The sequence below is a fragment of the Falco cherrug genome, chromosome 3 (assembly GCF_023634085.1).
Source record: "Falco cherrug isolate bFalChe1 chromosome 3, bFalChe1.pri, whole genome shotgun sequence".
In the NCBI taxonomy this organism is placed as follows: domain Eukaryota; kingdom Metazoa; phylum Chordata; class Aves; order Falconiformes; family Falconidae; genus Falco; species Falco cherrug.
The window spans coordinates 29,614,939-29,639,473 of NC_073699.1; the positions used below are offsets into that span (position 1 = coordinate 29,614,939).

The 24,535-nt window shown below is 35.5% G+C and overlaps 1 protein-coding gene across 6 annotated transcripts in view; it reads right to left on the bottom strand.

Annotated features, from left to right (window-relative positions):
• The window catches only part of VPS13B (vacuolar protein sorting 13 homolog B), a 478,367-nt gene that overhangs the window by 135,879 nt on the left and 317,953 nt on the right, over positions 1-24,535 (bottom strand). For all 6 annotated transcript variants that reach the window (XM_055706070.1, XM_055706071.1, XM_055706068.1 and 3 more), the window contains 2 exons: positions 20,938-21,064; positions 19,076-19,219 (listed from right to left, as the gene is read on the bottom strand). In XM_055706070.1, coding sequence (XP_055562045.1) covers positions 19,076-19,219; positions 20,938-21,064 — 271 coding nt within the window. The remainder of the gene's footprint in view (positions 1-19,075; positions 19,220-20,937; positions 21,065-24,535) is intronic.

The following is a 24,535-nucleotide window of genomic DNA, read 5'->3' on the forward strand; positions in this document are numbered from 1 at the left end:
GTATGAAGATCTCTTAAATACAGCCATTCTGGTTGCAAGAATCAGTTTAAAACATTTGGGTTTTTTCCTAGTAGTTCTAGGACAGACACTAAAGACCACATATATTTACAGCAAAACAGATTTTCCTTTGTTTTCTAGTTCTTCATTTTCCTTTTTCACATTCTAAGTACATCACTCAGATTGATAAGAAATGCCACTCCTCCTTATCAAAACTTCGTGAGCTTTTAGGTTATGGGAGTGGTTCTCTTGTACAAATTAACATGCTGTGTACAAGGTATAGTGTGGATTTAGAGCACAAAGAAGTGGCCTCACTATAAAGGAAAGGAAGCTTAAGACATCTCCTATTGCTGGTGACACAAATTAGAGCCACTCTGAAGATCTAGTTGTGGCATTTGCTTAGGAACTACAGCTTTCTGCAATCCTTCTGATCTGAGAAAATGTTTGCCTGGAAATATTCCATTATTTCCAAAAAGATAAAATAAACACAAGTGTGTATAAGCAAGCCTAATTTTAAGCTAACCTTTGTCAAGCTGCTTCAGAACCTCTGTCAAACTGCTTCAAATCTAAATAATCCAAATTCTGTTACTGTCTCTCTATATTGTTTCTTAGGCTGTTATCTAAAACTTTACACTTTGTAGCCTAATTAGAAGTTTTATAAAAACACATGCTTTCACAAGTACAATCATGAAAAGAAAAGGAAGCTACATTTAATGATTCATTAATGCAAAACTGCAGCCCACACTTCTCACTTAATGATGTAATTGTTAACAATTATATTAATGTTAGATTAACCTGCTGCAATAGATTTGTGATTCTCCAATTGCTGTAGTGCTAATCCACCAGAAAGCATCTCATAGCTCAGGATATCAAAGATACAGTACTACACACTGTGTGATCTGCTCTTGCCTAAAATGAAAATCTAAAGCTTAAAACATGTGGCAAAACTGAGCAGATATGCAATATCTGATCAGTAATTGTGCAAACTACAAGAAACACAAAATTCCCTGAGAAGTATTTTTATTGGTTCTCATGTCAATACCTATGTATTGGGACGTTTCTGGGATGTCACTGTTACCATACACAAAGTTTGCTTCTAGTCATTGCAACAGATTTCAAATGCATAATGCAAAAAGTCTTTAAACCCTCAGGAAGCTATCTTCACACAACATTACCTTTTTTTATGTGCCAACACATTTTTGGATATCAAGACATACCTAAAATTGTCTGAGCTATATAAAACACAAACCCCAAGACTGTTTTGGCTCTCTAACACTGATTACCTTGGACTTCAAGAATCAAAAAGATAAACAGTTCCTTCAAAAGAAACTTGTAAAGGAGAATGCCAGCTTCTTAGTTTCAACATACTAAAAATACTTCAAATTACACAACCTTTCCATAAGGATGCTAACCAGTCAACACAACATCTGTGCAACATGTGCATCTGCCACTTCACACACTTTGGCTGTCTGGCTTCTTAAGTAGTATTATCTGGAACTTGTTTTACCAGATTTCTGATTATTATTATTATTTTTAAACAAAATACTAATGGAAAACAAACTTACAGCTTTTTTCAACAAAAAATACGGTACTATTTGATTTTTTTCTTTCTCCACAGAAGTAATAAATTGATAACCTTGACTAAAGTTTTATTATTCTTCACCCAAGAGCTTGCTCTGTTAAAGTACCATAAGCAAGAAAGACTGCTATAAACTCCATTAGCTATCATTCCTTCAAATTTTACATGTGATACAATTGTAATATCACTTTTGTATGTACCTCCTGCTGATCATGTTCTTTATCTTACAGTGAAGTTATAGCAACAACAAAAGGTTGATGAGACTTCCATAAACAGAAATAAACTACAAGAGAACATAAAAATGGTCCTACTGGGTCAGACCAAATGTCCTTCTAGATTCCTGTTCTCTGACAGCTGCCATAAGCGGATGCTTAGGGAAAAAAAAAGAAGTATAAATTAAGCAAGCATACAGAAATACTTCCTCAGCACACTCTTCCAGACTTCCTGAGCCAGCATATTACAAAGTCTAATTTACCAGAAATGCTTTCTTAAGCCTAATCTGCAGTGATAGAGAATGACTTATATCTTCTGCAGATATTACTGCAACATCTCTAATATGACAAATCAGTACACAGTTTGATCCAACTAGGCTAGAAAGGAATCAGCTGCTACAGATGCATTTTTCTATGCCTTCTCCCTTTTGGAGACCTCTAAGTTAACAATTTGCTGTAATTAGTGTGTTGCTCATTACTCATGGAACCATCTGCTGATTTTGTGTGGGTATCTGAGCAGATAGGAATTGCACTCCCCCACCCCTTTTCCCATTATTGGGGTGATTACAAATAACATTCTGCTCACTATGAAATATCCAATCTTCACATTAGATAGACTCAAAAATATTTTTTGTGGTAAAAGAACAAAATGCTGAAGTTGAAATAACTTTTTCTTCTTCCTTGTTCCCTCGCTCCCCCAGTATTAACATAATTTATTCAGGAAGCTGATGGGTTGTCTTTGCAATTTATCAGAACACTGTGGTTAGCCTTATGGAACATGTCATATCTGCTGGTGGGGTTTACTTGAAGTGATTGGCCCAAACCCAGGTCTAGAAGCAAAATATCATCTGGCAGGCTGATGAACACTGCTGAGGCCAGTGCTTGGGTAGCCTAGGTGAAGTGCTCAAAAGGCAAATACCTAGAAGCAGGTATTACAAAAGCAGAAAACATAAGCCAGCAGGTTGTGCCTTGAATTTCTGAAAGAAAACAAAGATCCACCCATACCAGGTTACTCCCCTTTTTGCTCAACACTGCCTCCAGGTGAATGACAGCTTGTGTCTACTGTATTGGCTTTTACTGCAAATTAGGCTTGAAATATGTATCATTCATGAATAAAAACTCCAACTAGACACTTCAGTCTCAGGTCATTCTTCGTGTGACCATTTTACCAGTACATTAGAGTCCATCCCTCACCAGCTCAATTGTTAAATACAGTTCCTCCTCAACTTTAACAAGAATTCTTTTTTCACATGTTTTGGGGGAAGAAATAACTTCTTAAGCATCAAATTTGTGCAGGATCTACTGTATTCTAATGGCTAGCAACACAGAGATAAAATAACAGTAAGTACACTGAAGGATTTTGGAAGCTTTGTTCATTGCTTAGGCAGAAATAACAGAACAACAGTAAGCACCAGGGGATGTCAGAGAGGGATCCAAAACAGGGACAATTTTTTGGTTTCTACTGATACTGTGAGCACATATTTCCATGTTTGTAACAAGTGATTGCTGAGTGCTGCATTCCTTACTGCAATTAAAAACTTGTGAATAAGAAAAGAATGACGGATGCAAAAGATGATGAATTTGGCTACGATTCTTTCAAGATATAGCTTATGCTGTACATCAGCTACCTATCTAAACTGCAGATTGTATGGGATAAATATGGACTTGTAGCTTACTGAAGCATGCATTTGGGCTAACAGACAATAAAAAAACAAGATCATGTAACTTGACAAATAGAAATGGAGGCGATAGGGAGAAATACAGCAGCAGGAGACAGAAAATGGGTGAAGACTTTAGATTACATCCTCTGGAAAATACTGCAGATATTTAACTTGACTTGAATTTTAAAAGCATCTTGTGTTCACTAGTATAATTGATTTCTCTCCTAGAGCCATAATCCTCACAGGGATTTTGTGAAGAACAAGTAAGCATTTCAAAGAACCTTTTAAGTTCTTCAGGGAACCCATAAAGTAACTGCACTTTGTATTGCTCTAATGTAGATAGTTATTAGACAGTAATGTTCCTCAGGGTAAATCTAAGCAAATATATTATGTATAGCCTTACTCTGAAGCTTATGGAAGAGTACTTTTTAAAAAATAATGGTGGTAATGACTTCAATGACCATATTTGATTGGGGAGTATAAGATTTACTGACTTGCACTAAGATATGTTATCCATGCGTGCCTACCTGGATAGCAGTAGAGCAAGATGCTTATCTTGTTTGTATTTAATTTCTTGTTCAAATAGGAGTTCTTGTATTTTCCACTTCTAAATGCTAGCATGACAAATAAATGCTGTCTTGCCAAAAATCGCCATGTGGGAAGTGATGGACACCAGGAAACAGACTTGTCAGACTAAGAAATTAACTCCTTGAGAACTCACCTGTTCTATCACTGATCAGAATTAAAGCTACTTATCATTTATAATAGAAAGACTTTTACTTCTAAGTACTTCCTAATTCTTCTAAGAATGAGGAAATATGGCCCTTTTATTAACATTGTACCTATAATCTTAGGTGTATCACTGAACAAAATCAGAACATGAACTGTACTTCGCTCATATTTGTATTTCTTTTCCACACACTTCTGCTTCTGTTGTCCATGTGCAGGTATTATATATTCTTCTTGTAAGTATTTGGCATATATTAATTCTGAAAAAGTGAATAATTACGAAAAGACAGCAACATTCTTTGCCCCTCAGGTAATTTATCAAACACCACATATGCGTCCCTACTCTAAACCTGTCAGGCAGATCAAAGCAATATTCTTTGCAATAGTAGACTATACTTTATGAAGAAGTCAGTACAATAGGTTTACTGTACATCAAAGATGAATTTATAAAAAAGTGTAAAGCCAGGGCTTATAATAAGTAAAAACACAGCCCTGGAGACCTGGCATGAAACTCTTTACAGAATATTAAAACACTTAAAAGAAAAAAATATTTACTCATAAATCATCATTTATTATTTTTGTGTACACTAGTCTTTACAACATTGCCCTATAAACCACCAAATATAGTCCATTTGGATATCACACCTTTAAAGTTTAAACAAGAGGTTGCTACTTCGATGACTGTCTATATTTATGTAATCAAAGCATAATACAGAGAACCACAACGTATTTTATTTTTGAGGCAGCACACAATTACTCAGTCCTCCTATTTACCAAGAACTTTCACTGAAATCAAGCTTCCTAATTGAGATTAATGATGTTTATAGTTGCTCAAAAACCCTCAGGATTTATCTAGTCAAATATTTGGAAGAGTGAAGTCTTTTTCACAACTGAAAATCTGTTTTTCTCCCCCATTTCCCCCCATTTTTCTCCTTCAATATACATGAAAAACATTTTTCCAATGAGATTCAAAGCTAGTATATATCCAGTATATTTTCTGTTTATTCTTCCAGCTTTAAAATCTAGTTAGCTATTTCAAATATCATTTCCAGGCAAAGGGGAAAAGAGGTAACACAGACTGCTACTCTGACATTTGGGCATTAAGAGCAATTATTGAATTTCTGAAATCACAGATTGTCATTTTTAAACAAAAAATAAGATGCAGTTATTAGAAAAATGTTATGAATTACTATAGTGGATTCGCTATCACTGAATGATTTTACTATTTTTAGAAAAATCCTTTATGAGACAGACAATCATTTAAAAATCTCTCATCTAAAAATGTCTCATCTAAAAATGAATTAATTGAAGGAAACTTGCAATTTGAGGTAATTCCAATCAGTCGTCTTCACTGTCACCTTAATCAAAGATTCTATAAAACTCTGAATTATCAAAACCCCCTAATGACAGAAGAGCGAGCACACCTGTCAGCTCTGCTTCCAATGTTAGACAGCTTTCCAAAGCACATCCTCTTTATTTGCCCAGATCAGTTTTAATGCCATTTCTTTCAGCCTTAACACTACTTGTCTCATTCAGACTACTCATATGACTTATCTGTCTGAAATGACACCCCTATCTATTTTCCAGTTGATACCTTTAATTTCATTTTGGTAATTTATATTTTCATTAAAGTTTGTTAAATCTAATTTACTTAAGTTCATAAATCAGTAAAAATTCCAGTCATTAGTTCTACCTTCAACAGTGACTACAACTGAACAAATCCAGTATCAATACCAATCCTTCAAAGCCCACTGGATGCATACAACAAAAGCCATGTGCACTGATGATTAGATAATCCCTTAATGAAGCCACACCCATTGCGACTGATGAAACAGTGTCATTCAATGTAACCATGCTTGGAAAAAAATAAGAGCAAGTAGATCAGTTTAAGTTACTGAATTAATTATTGGGTATTTGTTTAATAGATGCCTGCAATGACCTAATATCATTCTAACCTGCAATGCTAAACTGTTGAAAGAACAAAGTTAAGAACAGCTCTTGGCACTTGGAAGATTATAATAGGCTAATCAGCAAGTTAAACATTTCTCTAATAATTATTATTCTGGTTATACAGTCATAATAAAATATTCCAGGAATTCAGCAACGCCAAAACTTCAACTCTTCTATTTCACTACTAGAGCAACTACAACTTAAAACAGCATTCTGATCTTACTTTCAAGCCACAAGTACAGAATTCTATTTTTACTTGTAATAGTCTGATAAAAACTAACAACTCTCAGTATTACATCTTCTAGCCCTACCAAACAATATTACGTCAGTGGAATCAGATCCATTAATCTGGTTACATTTACATTGAAAGAAAAAACATTTTCTGAGAAGTCATAGTTTTACTGAGTATTTACAGTTTACTGGATTAAGGTATGTCTGTTGGTTTTGCACTTTGAGACCCATACATAGACCATTCCCAATTATAATAATACTTCAGGAAAAAATCAGACATACTACAAAAGGTATTATAATTCTAATTACTGAGAGAAATTGGCAGAGCCTACTTCTATCTAAATACAGAGTTTTATTTCCTGCACTACTGAATGTTCTTTGCAACCTTTCATTAATAATACTTTTAAAAGTCTTCAGATGTCTTTGCAAAAAGCATGTAATAAACTTCTGAATACTGTCAAATCAAAAACGTGCTAAATTGTCTAGCTTTGTCAGATAACCCAGAGACATGAAAGAACTAGGACAGCTCTTCCCTTTCAAGCCTAAAGAGCAAAATTTCAAATTCAGTTTTCAAGACTGCCTTGAAGAACTGATTGCAACAGATTCCTAGTAATAGCATAAGCAAGTAATTGTACGAACAGAAAAATGTTAATATTGGCTTCATTTGAAGGTCAACATTCATTTTTATACACTGCAAAAACAAAGGTAAAATTGAAAAGCAATCAAAGAGATCCTTTCTAGCAGATACCAAGTAGCATCCGTGCTTTTAAAAACAGAAAAACGGTATGATCACTTATGCTAGGAAAGTTTTGCTGGCTATACTAAAAAACAATTTCAGGATGAGACTTCTGCTCTATTCCTGTATTTCACAGAGTCTTTAAAAAACAGGGCCTACATTTTTCAGGTTTGTGAGGTTATTGGTAGGAACATAAAGCTATTAGGCACAAAGACCTGCAATTTTCTGATTGCATGCTTTTTAAGGGGAGAAGATTAATTTATTGTTCCTACTTTGCACCAAAGAGGACTTGCACTAGAAACGTCATTAATATAGCAATATACATTACCAGAGTATAACTGCCCTAATTGGACTGGTAAAACAGCTAATTTCTCTTTCCATTTACTTCAAGTACCCGTGCACTTCATCAAGAGTAAGATAAACCTGAGATAACCTACTCTAGTAGCTTCTAATCGTGTTTTCAAACACTGAGAGATTACAGAAATATCTATTCTTTAGGACAGGCATACTCTAAATTACAGATATAAACTGACTCTCACAAAAGAATGTAAAGTACTTTGAAAATGCACAATGCATGTTTTATAGCACAAAGTATTAAAACATAATTTATATCCAGACTGAGACCCAGACAGAAACTGTTAGAAATAGTTTGCGCTGAAAAATTATCCATTGTAATACTGCTGATTCTTACTCATTTACCACAAGCCAACAGGAATAGAGGGAAAAGGCAATCATTGCATTCTCCCACTTTTCTTTTGAGAAAGAACATCACTGCTCACAGCCAGACACGTAATGAAGTTCCCTTTAGTTAGTTATTCCTATAAATAATGAGCTGCACATGCATATTTTTTTTGGTGTTGAACTGAACACTATTGGATTACTGCCTTTCCAAGACTTAAACCTAAAATTCTTAAGCTGAGTTTCAAATAAAATTTAGACCATTATGCTGCCACAGGAGGCTGGGGGAGGAAAAGCACAAATACAAACTTTCTTTTTGTTTAAAATCTTCAAAAACCAACCACAATTGCTTCCCTGACTCCAAAAGTCAAATGTTTATTAACACATCAAAACCAGCTGATGTAAACTCAGGGTATTTCCAGTCTTAATTACTTGATTGTTTAAAAAAACATCATAAATTTATCATAATGAAGTCTGGATTGTTATTATAATTAATAATCAGAGTTTTTACACTTCAAATGAATACATGTACATATAGTCCTGGGCTAAAGGCAGGGATAAAAAAAATAATATCAATTTCCTATAACCATGAATCTTAAAAAAGGTAAATTACTAGTATCCCATTAGATTACTACTAGATTTTTACTTTGCTGAGTACATACAGACAAAACTGAAACAGAAATTACTTTGTTTTTGAATGCAATGTCCATTACTAAATGAACCCACACACTGTTGGAGAACCCTACATTTCTCTATAAAACATTAATTATGTTGGTTGACCAGAAGGGATGAGTGTTCATCTATGTAAAATTTCTATAAGAAAATAAGTTCTATTTCCAGTGTGTGAGACACATGTGTAATATCCATGGTACCTAATGCAAAACATCAAAAGAAAAAATGTTTTCCTTCCAGTGACTGGTGTCAAGCAGGTCACATCGCTTTACGGTACTAAACATCTGTTGGGCGTGAATTAATTTCAGTGGCATAGGTTTTCTTAATGAGCGATGTGCCAAAACTGTGATACAATGTAGATAGCCACCTGCTTTCAATCTGCTTAAATCCAGTCCCTTGAAAACTTTCCACCTCTTTCCTCAGTATACTCTCATTTACACATAAAAGAAGCAAATAAAATATTAATTATATAAGAGCAAGAATTCAACTTAAAGTAATACAGACAGGAATCTTGAGCAATGTCACAGTTCTGTCACTGCAATTTTTTTTTAAATACACTAAGCTTGCTTGCATAAAGGATACTTAAATTTAATTTCTTAAAAAATAAAGAACAAACAAGCTCTTCAAATCCTGCTGTTGAAGAGCCACAAATGGCTGTTCAACTCAGCCATGGAAAGATTGCTTTCTTTCCAACAAAACAGCTTAAACATTTAAGAAAAAGCTGTCTAGGCATGAGCCCCAGTCAGGTGCCACAGAGAGAGAAGGTGCTGAGAAACCTGCTGGTTCTCTGAAGTTTATCCATAACTGAGGCTGCAGGGCCAATAAACAAATATGTCAGCAGTAGGCTCTCTTCTCACAAGTAATTATATTACTGACAAGTAATTATACAACTTGTGAGAAGTAATTACAAAATAATTGTAATTGTGAGAAATATTATTACAAGGTAATTCATTAACTATTGATAATTTTTCACTGTTTATCCGGGGAAAAATAAATTAGATAAAGCATAGAATAAAAATCCATATTTCTAAGTTACAGTGAAAATGTTTCAAATTTAACTCAAAACTGCAGAGTTTGTAACTGACAAAAAAATAACGAGCAAATAAAAAAAAAACCCCACACACTGAAAATTCCTGGAAACAGGAATGGCTGTATTATTGCTAAAAAGATTAGTTTTGGAGGGGAGAGGAAAATAGGAGGAATAGCCATATTATCAGCTGACTGAGCTGAACTTCAAATGAAATTTTGAAATGTTGGGGTTTATTTTAATTTTTGACTATTTTAGACAGTGACTTAAGAGCAAGACTCATGTAAAGTCAGAATTGTATCAGGCAACAAGCTCATGACAGATAAGTGTGTCTCTGATTTCAAACCTGCTCCTCATTTTGATGGGTCTTCTTGTCAGACTTGGAATACTTTATACAGAGGGTATGATGTAAGATTCTGGCTTTAGGTAGCTGAGAGGAAAGTCTTTTCCGCAGAGAAACTATTCCCATCATTGGTAAGCAATGTGGTAGCTGAGAACAAGAGCTCAATGCAGTGTACGTGTCTAGTCAACTAAGTTTCTACTGGATAAGGAAGAAGGTCCTCACCTAGATGAGTAATTGACCAATTGGTATCAATTAATCGACTACGAGTAAGAGTACAAGGCCAGTTTAGTGATTCATGGTTATCACTGTACTCTCATAGTGATCTATGCCAGGGCTGATCACATTCAATATATTCATGAATGGAAAAAGGAATGAAGAGCAATGTGAGAAATTTTTCTACGTATATTAACTTATCGAGGGTAATAATGACAAGGGCCAACTGTGAAGAAACCAAACCCCTAGAATGCTGAATGACAGGGCAATAAAGTAGCAGATTAAATACAATACGGGTAAATGTAAAGTGATGCAAGCAGGAGGAAAAAAACCCCAACCAACTGAAAGGAATTTAAAACGATAGCCTCCAAGTCGACTATTGTCACCTAAAAAGAAGTTCTTAACCTTATTATACACAGTTCTGTGAAAGAGTCAGGTAGCAGGAGAAGGAAAAGGATCAGTAGCAGACATAGCCCCCCAATTCTCTTATCAAGAATTACAGGAAAGGGAGATGGAACAAAAGGGAGAACATCACTGTGATGATACATAAATCCATGCGTGACTGACTGTATCTTGAATACTGGGTGCAATTCTGCTCTGGACCATGCCTCACTTACTCCTCAAAAATGAGCACTGTAAAACTGAAAAAGAGCCAGAACACTAACAAAAACAACTAATGGAACAGAACAGTTTATAGGTAACAATCCTAGTTAAAAAAATATCCTAGGATTCTTCAACTTGGAAGAAAAGACACAATGAAAACACAGTATGATCCAAGCATGTAAGATAAAACGTCCCAGAGATGGTGACTAAAAATATATTTTTTTCCCTAAGATAACTTGATTCAAGTATAAGTAAATAAACAAATAAACAAACAAAAGGTGGTGGTATTCCCACTGCATATAGTCAGCCATGGAAGTCCTTTCCACAGTTTATTGCAGATGATGAAAATTTGGATGAGTTTCAACGGCAACTGAACAAATCCATGAGAAAAAAACCCACTGAAGACTGTCATGTATATAGATATCACCACTATCTCTGCAAGTGCCTGAGCTGCAAATACTACATTACAGCTGCAAAAATATTGTAGGGGTGCACAATGATATCTGTTCTTATATTGTTTCCAAGTCATATGCTAATGTAAGACTAAATAAATGAGCCTCAGTTCAAGCCACTATGGCAATTACTGTATCACGTGCCTTAAATATCAACTATATTTACCTAGTCATGTCAATCATATTTGTCTAGTAATGGGTGTGAAATCTTCGTATTAAGTCCTTTTTACATTCTGTGCAGTAAGTTAAAAATACTGATGAATTTGTTGCAGGAAATATTCATGAAAATGGAAGGTACTTACAAAAACAAGAAGACCAAGCTAGAAATTTATAGTGGTGCTTTCTACACTTAAACAAAAAAACCCAAGCCCCAGGATATTATGGTACAAAAGGAGTAAGTATGCCATCTTTTTCAAAAGATGACCCAGGAAAAACCCAACAGATTTTGAACAAAAGAAATCTGCCAGTGAAACTATAAGGTAACAAAGAAAATCTTCAGATCTGGTTCTTTTAAATTCAGGAAAAAAAACTGGAGACGGTATCATGATATTACGAAGGATTTTTGTTTCTGTGTGAGAAACAGGACAAGTCTTCAAATAATTTCAGAAGACAAAACCACATTTATCCTTGCTTTTATCACTTGATTTCTAAACCAGAGCAACTCTGCAGAATGAAAAGACTGGAGGACTGCATATGAATATCCTGAGTCAGGTCAAGATTACTGGAAGTTAAGACACTTAATGTGTGGATTTCTGAAACAAAGTAGACTGTAGGAGACAGAGAAGAAACAGAGGAGTCAGGAGACTGACAGAAGGAAAGAATGTTATATTAGCTTTATGACTCAAGAGTGGGTTTTTTTCTGTGGGATACTGGACAGAATACATACATAGATCAAAGAGCATCCCCATCTCTGGCTTTCTTAATAATGTGGTTCATCCCTGCCCCCTTTAAATATGTTTTTTATTTTGTTAAAAAGTATAAATATGTAAACTAGTTTGAAAACACTGGTTTCAAAAATAGCCATGTGTAATTCTTTATATATGGTTATTTTTAAAGCAGACTTAATATGATGATTACTTGATATTAATGAAAACCAAAACTATTTACTGTTGGTAAATCCACATGCCCTAGGCAGTCTTAATACACTGAAGTTCCGCCTTTTATCTTTTTATCTAATAAAAAGAGATTTACCTGCTTAATGATTTTTAGGCTTCAGAGAATGGAGTTCACTAATTTTTTGCCATTTTAACAAAGTGTGGCTTATTTTTTGAAATCCAAGGCAGATGAATAGAATTTACTGAACTTAAAATCACACAAATTCGGAAACAATAGGGGGCTGTTATGATTACTTAGAGAAAATAACATTAGAACCACTTAAATCATAAAACCACATCAGGTACTCTTCTGATACGAAAAAAAATCAGTGAAATGATGCCACCTCAACATCTTTTTGTCATGTCCCTTGGCAATGTTCTACACCAAATAAGATTTTCCCCACATCCAAACTTGAATAATGTCTTCTTTCATTTCAATTATATAACTCTTTGTATATCTCTATAATTCTTTATACAACTCTATACGATTCTCTCTCATCCTTGATGTTTGCACTTCTTAAATATTTGTGGCTTCACAGCTCCAAAACATTAATCTTGCCGCCAAGGTGTACGCATTTGACTCTTGTGATCCATTCCCTGCCACATAAATCATACCCAGAATACCAAAATATTTCGTTGTCTTTCTTTGGAATACTGGTTAGCTTCAAAGGGCTGCTTGCTGGAAGAGCTGTCATCAGCCCACACAGCTGCGACCCTTGAGTGCTCACCTTGCTGGACAAAGAATCAGCAGGGAGGCCTACAGAAAGAGTGCTAGAGAGAAGCAGAAAAAGAGATGAGCTTTATATATTCACCTATTTCACTCGGACATTTACTGAAGCAGTAGAAACTATTTGCTCTGAAAAAATGCAAAGCATTGCAAAGTATCAAAGAAGATGAACACAGCTAAGTGACAAAACTAAGATGAACAAAGCAAAGCCTGACTGATGTGCTTTGCCCTTTGTTGGAATCCACAAAGCAGATACCTATCAGATTACCTTCTATAATAAAATGGCTGGATCTGTGGACTAGGGTAGAGCTGCGGATGTCATTTAGCTCAGCTTCAGCAAGGCTTTTAACACTTCCACAATATTCTTGTATCTAAGTCTGGACATTACAGTCTGGATGGGTTAACTACCCAATGGATATAAAACTAGTTGAAAGACTGAGCTCAGAGAGTATTGATTAATGGGAAGCAGTGAATATATGCACGGGCAGTGCTGCTATCCACATGGACCTAGACAGGTAGATGAATGCATCAAACAGGAACCTTAGGATGTTAAATGATGACAAATGTGAAGTCCTGTATGTAGGAAGGAGGATTCTCAGCAATGACGCAAGCTGGTTACAAAGCAGTCCCGGTGGACAGAAGCCAGTGATGGGTCTGGGCAGCAAAGGTGGCCAGCAGCATCTTGGACCTTATTGGCAGAAGCATGGTCAGTAGACTGAGGGAAGTGATTACTGCCTTGATTACTCAGCACTTGTGAGATGACATAGGGAATATTGTGTCCACTTTTGGTTCTCACAGGACAAGAAAAAAATATCAACTGAGTTCAACAAAGGGCACTGATATGGTTGCAAGATTAAGACAGCAACATCAGAAGATGATAAAAAGTTTAATCAGACAGCACCCATGGGCATGTATACAACTACCTGATTGCAACCCATAGAGAAGACAGTGCCAGACTTTTCTCAGAGGTGCCTGGTAATAGGATGACAGGCAATGGACACAAGTGTGAACACAAGAAACTCCAATTAGATATTAGGATTTTTAAGATTTTTTTTTTTTTTTAAAAAAAAACATTTGGGTGGTCAAGTAGGCTGCCCAGAGAGGTTGTGTAATTTCTCTTTGGAGGTATTCAAGACTTGATTGAAGCCCTAGAGCAACCTGATCTAATTAGGCCTGCTGTAAGCAGAGGCCTGGACTGTATGAACTCTGTAGGTTCCTTCCAATGTAAATTATTCCATGATTCTATCCTACCTTAAGCTTTGTATGCTAAAACCAATTCAACTGTAACTATATACATATGCATAACTGTATTTGGACAGACTTTAAGAGGAAACAAATACAAGATGAATATACAATTCATCACTACTGACTTTTCCTTTAAGTAAGGCCTCATACTGTAAAAACAGCTTCCTGAAAACAGGTGAAACACCACATGTTTAAATGTGGTTGAACAGCTTGCCTGCAAGAAAGATACACAATCTAGATTATTATCTTAATCAGTAATAGTGGAAGTACCTAAAGGAAAGTGAAACAGACTCATTGCCTTTAGTCACTGTCATATGAAATTCTATCCATAACCTGAGTTCCCATCCAACTTTTCTTTTGCCTCCCAGCCTTAGTGCTCAAAAGTCCCTTCAGAACTTAAATTTCCCTAAACCTTTTCACTACGTCTGAACGATGTAGTCTATATGCTGGATTGTTTTTTCTTTAAAGAGGCGAAATGGACACCTTCAGAAACAAGAGGTTTTTGCCACTTTCAGTAGTCAGTGGTCAGAGTTGTAAAAATTCAAATGCATTCCTAAAAGTTCTTTCAATATCTCATCTGCAGTGTCTTTAAAGTGGCACCAATGCCTAACAGACAGGTGAAGAACTTACCATTTGTGCCCTCTTCCTATTTTAAGCAACTCTTGAACCCTACAGCTTCTGTTACAGTTCATTTTTCAGTACATAACTACATTTTTTTGACAGATACTCAACAAAATCTTTGACAAGAATGTATCTCAATTTTTTCATTATTCTATAAGAAGGAATAACTATCAATAAAACCAAACTTCACTTACAGTCAGTTATCTCAAGAAATTCAAAGCATTCCTTTATCCCTGTTCCTATTCAGAGAATGCCTGTGTGCACTGTTTTTACATACTTTTGTTTACTGTGTGGTTACTCATTCATTCATGAGTCCCTGAAGAGAAGCATTGTATGTTTATAGGTTCTGAATACCCTTGAAAATAACTGAACAAGTACTTAATACAAACAATAGTGTAAATTAATGTAAAAATAACAAAATAATATTTATTAAAAAATGCTCTATTCCTTTCAATTAAAAAAAAATAATCACAGCCATGCTATCTTGGGGCAGGTCTGGAAGACAGGTTTCATATATTCTGATTTGGAAATGCAAACTGTCTTGGCTTCTCCATTTCATTTTGTACTTTCCCATGGGGAATATAGTTTCTTTTTTTTTTATTTCCTACTCTTCTGCTAATCATGCTTAAGCATCTAATAGAAATACTGGTGAAAATCCTCAAATGCTATCAAATAAGAAGCTCTAAGTCTGCAAAGCAAATAGGCACTGTGGGGAAAAAGAGATCTTAAATCTACTTTCTATAAATCATCTTGCTGGATAAGACTGTGTTGAAAGTAAATGCAAGAGGAACACTGCAGCAGAAGATACAGAGCACAGATTCTGTGTATCACTATGACCTGCATAACAGCCTAGGTAATTTGCAATATGTTAGGAAAGCCTTTGAAGGCTTCCTAACTTCCATTTTTCTCTTAAAATATCAGACAGAACACATCCAAAGGTGTTTGAGGAACTGGCTAGTGCCACTGCTGGGATTCTCCTTATTGTGTGAACAGACATGTTGTCTGTGAGTCTTTAATATCTGGAAAACAGTAAATATCATGACCATCTTCAAAAAAAGCAAGGATGAGAATACAAGGAACTTCTTGATAGACAGCCTCATTGTAGTCTCTAGGAAGGTGGCAGAACCCATTTTCACATTTGAAGCGAATTCCAGGCATTTGAAGGCTAAAAAAGTTTCTGGAAACAAACAACATGGATTTACCAAACGGCAAATTCTGCTTTACCACAATCTGGTTGCCTCCTATGATGAGATGATTGATTCTGTGGATAGAGAATTGGATGACCTCTGCTTTGACCTTCAGAAAGTTTAGACAGATTTTTCCGCTGCAGACTTGTGTCCGAACGATTACGTGTGAACTGAATGCATGGACTGAAGATGGGTAAAACCCACGCTGGACCACTAAAATCAGAGAGTAATGGCCACTGTTCCAAAGTGTAGCTGAACTCTAGTTACACAGTGACATTCCTCAAGGTCTGATCATGTTTAATGTCTTTATTAAAGACCTGGGCAATGATACAAAACCTACCCAAAGAAATAGGTGATGCCAGACTGAGGGGAGCTGATACATTGAGGGGTTGTTGGGTTGCCATTCAAAGGGACATTGACAAAATGGGAGAATGGCTTAACAGAAACCTCATGAAGGTTAAAGTTTAACGCAAAGTCCTGCACATGAGATAGAAAAATCCCGAACTAAATACAGGCTGGAGGCCAACTGCTACAGAGTAACTTTGCAGAAAAGAACCCAAGGGTCCTGGTGGACAACAAATTGAACAAGTGATAGCTGCACGCCCCTGTAGGGTTGAAGTCTAAGTAGTTACTGGGCAGCATTTGGGCACTGTTAGTACCAGCATAGCCAGCAGATTAGAAGCGAGATAATTTCCTTTTATTAGATACTTGTGTGTCCACATCTAGAATACGCTCTAGCTCTGAGCTCAAGAGTAGAAAAAATATTGACAAAACTGAGTGTGCAGAGGATCATCAAAAGAGTTCACAGGTTTTATGATTTATGACAATTTATGAGGAGGGTGACAGCACTAGGTTTGTTCAGATAGAAAAAAGAGACCGCTAAGGATGGTGGTAGGGTTTCAAAATGCTGTTTCCAGTTACCTAAAGCAGGGTTATGAAGAAGATTAAGTCAGACTGTTCTTGGAGATGTATAGTGAAATGCTAAAAGGCAATGGTTAAAAGTTCTACTAAATAAAATTCTGAATTAATATAAAGACAAAAATTTGCCAAAGCAAGGCTTGTTATCAAAGGACAATTACCCAGAGTGGTAGTGCAACCTCCTTCCCTAAAGATAAAGATTTGACTGAACAGTGTGCTGAAAAACCTGACCCAACTTTGACAGCAGTGTTCTTTTCAGCAAAAGAATGGCTTCCAGAGGTGTCTTCCAAACTAAATTATGCTTTGATTCTTTCAATGAAATTAGCAGGTGTGAAGCTGCCACGTACAGGCTTCAGGCTTCATTCATTGAGATGAAAACAGAAGCATCAATCAGTGTATTACGTTTCTCTCTGTTGACTAAAGGAGAAACATGAGGTTAATAATAAATGTGCATATATTAGAGGGTGGGTTGACTTCATACAGGCACAGGAGATTACAGAACACTGAAGAAAGAACTGGACAAAAAGTAACCAGCTATTGGCTTCTACATTTTCAGTAAATCAAGATATAGTTCTACAGCTTAAAGAGAAGGCAAACATAACCTTGAACCAGAAATTACTCCATTACTCATCACAGGAGATCTCAATAATGCAAGGGAGATACCAATGAAGAACAAATAGGTATCTTGGGATGCAATCAACAAAAAGCTTTCTGAAATGATGTAGTAAATTACTTTTAAGTTTGTACAGTCCACATGCAGCACTTCCGCACAGTGCCAACTCAAAATTAAAATACTTGGCACCCATTCAAATCTCCTGATTCTATCCATTCCACTGACAACGGGAAAACAGTGCTCCATAAGTGCTCCACAAATTATTTATTGAAGATATTCCCATACTTATTTATTTATATTTCATCTCCAAAAGAAGCCCTGGGTCTGCAAAGTATCCAAAGAAAAGAAAGATACACTGCATTTCTTTTCAACATCTTCCGTGTTTCAGCATGGTAATGAAACGACGCCCTTAATTTGTCTCTATCCTTGGGAAGGGATAAAGGAGTTGGGGGTGATGTGATCCCTAGATTAGCAGATACAAACAAATTCTGTTGGTTTTTTTTTTTTTTTTTTTTACAGGGTGAGCAGAAAGGAATATAAGTAGTTTGGCTGTTCTAGAGCATTCCTCACTTGCATCCAGATTCACATGCATGCTGAATCTGTGAGATCCAGGAAAGGAAGGGAAACAGTTTCTTCAGATTAGCCAGATTCTGTGAAAGGAATAGTTGATTGTGACTTGCTCTTTCACTTTTTGCCTAACTCTTTTTCTTACTTATGAAGATTTCTCAATAGGTCCAATAGCCATTCTAGTGGAATTAGTGCCTTGTCACACAATAGCTGCTACTGTGTTAAAGATGCTGTCAGCCTTACTAGATTCCTGGTTCTGAAGATAAGAAATACATATTTTGTTCTTAGGGAAAATTTTTCACTTTCTTTCCCCCTACCTTTTTTTGTAACAGCTCAGCAGTTTAATAATTTAAATTTACAAGTCTGTCACAGTCAGTGACTAGCCTTCAATGTAAACTGAGCTATCAACTTCCAAAAATAAAGAATGACACAGTCAAGAGATAGTTGCTGAACACTGTAAGATCACAGAAAAAATATGAGATTAATTGTTCAGAAGATGAAGGACCTTTGATGATGTACCTATCATCATTCTTACTGAAGAAATATGAGAATATTCGGAGGTGGATTGAATCTTATGGAATTGAGTGAAGACAGTTAATGTGAGTAATGTTCACCAGGCACAGAGAAAGTGTTTACTGGCTTTAGTGAAGCATAGCGTAGTATGTGAACTCAAAAAAGATGCCAAAGCTTCAATGAAAGGTAAAGTCAAATGGCAAAACCACCTCAAAAAACTACTTCAAAACTGATTTACTTCATCGTTTACGTAAGATAAATCTCCTTGTACATATGATTGTTGCAGAACCACTTTAATCTAATTTACTGAAAAATAATCTTGTTAAAATAACACTAATCCTATTGTTAGAGCAACACTAAAATGCATTTTAAAGCTAACCTACCAAACAATAATAAAACATGTATTTAATTTACCTATATAATTTTGTCTAAACGATACAAACCCATGATCAGAGCTATGGTACACTAAAAAAAACCCAAACAGCTGCACACCAAGCAAAAACCTACCTCGGTAGTGCTACTGGAAGGTTCCAGTCCAACCATATTGGCTTGTACCAGCTGCTGAAGAAGTTGTACTTGAGCTACATTGAGAAAGAAATCCAAGTTTGTTGTCACATTCACCTCCAAAGAATGACCACATACCAAGATTTCCTGTGGAGAAATTAAGGGAAAATACTAGATAACAGCTACTGGGGAAATAATTTTTAGCTTCTATATAACTGTATTGTGATTCTCTGCTGTAGTCAATGCTTCAACATCGTATATAGTATTAATTCAGTCTTTTTGGGAGAAAGTGGTGTATCAGGCTTCTAAACAAGGATGTGGCTTATTCTTTCATTTACTTTAAACAGCATAATTACTAATACAAATTTTGCAAGAAAAGCATCTCCTGAGTGAGGTCTTGTTTCTATCTCTTGGTAGTATCAAACAGTGGACTGTTAGATTTATATATTTTTTTAATTTCCTTGGCAATTACTCCAATTCTTTCCTTCCAAGAAAAGGATGTACTTTTTTTTTTTTTTTTTTTTTTTTTTTTTTTTTTTTTGTTAAACGTAAACTCTGCTTGACTTACAATGAAACCATGTATTGGAACTCACTGATAACCAACTTAATTGATTTCTCTTTGCCTGTAAAGCATTGTTAATACCTTGGCAAAGCTGGGTGGATGGCCACTGTTTTACTGGTGTTATCTAGGACAGAATTACTTGTTGGCAAGCAATAAAGAGATGAAAAAAAATAATGCAGTAAATTTGCTTAATAATTAAAAGTACTGCCCCTTCTCATGAGAAGGTTGCACAACATTCAAGCTCTTCATAGTCTAAACTAGACCTCTCCCTTCATCAGGGAATGTCATCCATGGAACATGTACAGAAAACACTGACATTTTTGAACAGAAGCATTAGTAAAGCTCAGAGGTTGTGTGGGGTTTTTTTTGGTTTGTTTTTGTTTTAATTTAATAACTTCTACGCATCTTAGCCACCTACTAAGCTTTCTGTCTTTTATACATTAAAAAATTTTCCATCTGCCCTTGTGATGATCTTTTACACAAAATATGAAGTTGTCAATTTTTTCTTTCTATACCCATTAGCTATTTTTTTCCAACAATATACACCTACTGCACATCGCAATGCAACACATACCTAATAACCATTCACACTCCTGTATCAGTTTTGCTCTTCCCAGAAGGTAGCCATTATAAGAAATACTCCTTGTGAGCTGAAAAAAACCTTTCTGATATTTCTCCCACATAAAATGTTTTAAATTCTTGAGCTACAAACTAATGCCAAAAAGGAAGCCAATACGTTTTCTGTGTAAATGCTTCACAGACCAATCATTAACAGACTGCTAAAAGTGATTGTTAAATCTGGAGTACCTTGAAGTACTCACAGTAATGGTTTGGGAATGGATGCTCTGTGGCATTCTGTGGCTTGAAAATCTTGCTAAAAGAACCCAGTTCAATTTTCTTCTTATAGATAGTGTATAGATTGCTTTTTCAGGCTTTATGAGAAGCTTGTGAATACAATGTTTTGTAACGCTGTACTATAGCACCTCTTCTCAACACCTTTCCATCACAAATCTTTTAAAAATATTGCTGGAAATCATTAAAGGATTCCCATTTTCTGAATTGCAAACAGGCTTATCTACCTCTGGACAGGCTGCCTTTAATATCAAATACTATACACAAATGCTTTCTCCAGCAGAGGAAGAACATTTCACTAGTGACTAAAACATTTATTTATTTTTTCTTTTCAGTTGGCGATCTTTGTATTTGGAAACACAACTGGACATTTCAACTGGTGGAAGAGTAAAATATTAAGATTATCCACATATTAAAAGTTATGCTATGTGTGTTCACATTTTATACTAACCTCTGGGTGTAAATTCTCTGTAGTGTCAATTTTTGTAAAAATAATTGCAGGAGCTGCAGTTATTCGAACTGTGAAATCAGTTAAAATTGGAGTTAAAATTGCTCTCCTTTCCTGTTGCCTCCTTATGCTAAAAAAAAAAAAAAAAAAAAAAAAAGAAAAGAAAAGAAAAGATGAGATGACATTATAAATTGTTGAGGTACAAAAAATTCTCATATTCTTCTCTACATCCAGCATGTAGCATAAAACTGCTTCAATACCAGTTTGGCATTTCATTGCTAACTCAATAAGCATGAAATATCATCATTATAAATCATGTTAATTCCAATCCTGATGGCAGATTTTTTCTTTCATTTCACAGAAAATGTATGTCTAAATATTTGACTTCAACCCATCTTCAGGTAGATAAGTTGGCCATTTGACATTGCTGCTTCTACTGTTTAACAAACTATACAAAATCATTTGAGCAAAGAAAAAAAACTTTATTATCGGTATTTTTCAAACTTGCCCTTCACCTTATGAATAGCTGCCCTGAAGCTTGCATAATATTTGAATTAATGCATTGAAACTCTGTGGTGAAAAAATTCTGCACACAACATAACTGACACAAAAATCAAAGACATGGAAAATTAAAGAGCAAATCTCATGAAGCTCTAGGGATTGCACATTAACTTTATAATAACTATTGTCAGTGATGTTTAAAATGCCTTGAAAATGGAGTAATGTCAGTCTTCCTCCACTGCTTCTGTCACTGGTTGTTCCTAGTTGGTACCTTTCCATCTAAATATCAGTGTTTGCTTGCCAAGAATATTTGTGCCATTAAACTTGATAATTACATTTGTTTTCCATCTGAGTGTTTTGTTTTTTGTGTTTTATTTTTTTCCTTTAACCAAATACTAAGCCTAGAGGCACAACTATTATAGATGGATCACTAATAGCTTATGACAACACATTCCAAATAGCCAGAATCCTCTGGGTCAGGTCAAATAAACTATTGCCACAAAATGCCATCTAAGAACCTCTGATCGGGGCGGGGGGGGGGGGGGGGGGGGGGGGGGGGGGGAAGTAATTAGATCAAGATGGTGTTCAGCCCCTAAAAGAGGATACAGTTCAAATTCCTGGGAGAACTCTTCCATCCAGATAGTTTGTTAATAATTCCTTTTTCCTGTCATCATTTATAGAAATGCTAAATACCTGCATTTCACGAAGGAGAACTCTAAAAATTATCAAAAAGTTATTGGTCCAAGGTAAATTTTCCTGTGCTTACAAAATACAAATTTATCAACTGTGAAAAAATGCACGTTAAAAGTATACACTAAATTATGCAAATATCATGATATAAAAAAAAAAAAAAAAGACCAAACTATACTGCCATACAGAAGAAGAAAGCAGATCTATGCAGAACTCTACAGATATATCTGCATGTCTGTTAGGTAACCCTGTATTACCTTTATCTCACCATCTCAAGTAACAGAGATGCAGCAGTTTGGACATGAGCATAAATCACACAAGTGAGCCAGACGCATGAACTATGCAATTAGACAATTAGTCCTTACCATCAGCTACAATTATCCATGTTAATGTCATTAAACACTATAGTTATATGCCTGCCTATGCAGAAACCTCTGGACTGCATGTGGAATAGGTAATTAAATCTCTTGATTCAGGAATGGGTATCTATATACATAGCCTAGCAAAGGTAATGGTTCTGAAACTGATTCTGTTGAAAAACAGATCTTAAATGTGATGGTTTGTAGGCCAAGAGTTAGGCTGAAAAGAAATCAAATAGATAACATGACTGTAATTCAGTCAGCTTCAAAAGAGTCAAAATCCATAGATGACAACTTACTGCTTAAACTATTTCAATTTTGATGCTTCAAATTCTACTAAAAATTTGCTTGTGTCCTCAAAACATGTTAAAAGCATGGCGATCTATAAGGGAATATAAACTGTCAGATGACAGTAGGCCTTAAAGCTTTTAAATTTATTTAGGGCAAGAGTATACGGAAGTTAACAGCAGATGCCACAGAGCACAGAGCTACTATTTACTGAGCTCAACTCTAAAAAACTTATGCTTCAGCTGACCTTTACAAACACTGCTGAGCAGGCTGCACATTACCATAAGCAGTATGCGGTATGCTTAAGAGCAAGCCAATTAATGAGTGTTAGAACTACCATCTTACATTAAAAGCTCTAACATTTTGGTCAGCTGTAGCTCCACTGGTATCTAATGATGACTTTTAGAGCAAGACTAGTCTAATTAGATCCACAAACCAGAAAGCAGTGGTTAGCATACATCTTCAACTAAGAAAAGGGTGTTAGATTTTGCCAGTTCTACAAATGCTTCTCTCGCTGCCATCACCTTCATTTTAAATTTAAACCAGATGACTTCCTACCCAATTCCTACTTCCCCTTCTCAACAGGATGAGACAGAAATGCCTTTGCTTTTGAGAAGAATGAAAGACCTAAGTAGCAGAACAATACTATGAAAGAACACACAGCTATACATTAGAAAACTTCCAGCTGAAGGGGCATAAAAATGCTAGGAAGTATGATTTCAATACATGAAAGAGCTGTAAAAGCAAGTTACTTGTTGAACCTCAAACCCACAACTGGCTCTCTGCAATCATTGTTCAAATTATTTTTCAGCTCTTACATATTCCCATTTCTTCATTTTCAAATGCTATTCTAGTAGATACCTAGTACATCACATCTTAGAGTACTTTTTTTGGTAATATACATTGCTGATTTTTTTTAATCTTTTTTTTTAAAAAAGCATCCTTACACGATATCCCTGTCCTGCTCTACTTAGTACTTTCCATATTTCTAGTTGGTGAATGTGAAGCCCAGCCAAATCAAGTATTAGCAAAATAATTGTAAGTACAAACAGAAGGCAAACAGAGCACAGTAAATAATGAAGGGAGAGGATATGAGAAAGAGCACAAAAGGAACAAAGAAACAAATTCCACGTTGAATTATTAAGTCTTCCACACTGCACCTAAGTGCAGCGTTAACTTAACACAGGTGTACGCCACATGAGCTTATGAAAAAACTTGATTGTGAAGAGCGTAATGATGGCTCTATGTCTGCAGCACATTCATTCCATGGTTCATTTATGCATCTGTTATATATTTGTCTTGGAAAAAAAGGAAAAGCTAGTACTTTTAGAGATGTTAAAGCAGTTGATCATCTACACTTAAAAGTACAGCACATTTGAAAGACCATATGCTAATACAAAGCAACAAGGCAGCAAAGCAGTTGTGATAAAGCCTGGAGATGCCTTTTACTCAGTGCTGAATTTGGGCTGTATCTACACAATAATATGAACTCTGGTTATGGACCATGTATCCACACTGTAAAAGCACAGAACAAAAATGGTCTCTGTCCTCAAAGGCTTACAGTGTAAGTATAAGAAAAACCACACCTGCAGACCAAGAAGTAAGAGAGAACAACTAACAGCCCCATCAATAATGATATCTGTACAGTGGCAACCTGAAAGCTGTCTTATGAGTTTTTATATTACAGTATAACAGGAAAAAAAAATATTGAAGGATTTGGAAGACGACATTGCAATAACTTTGTGAATGATCACAGGAAATGT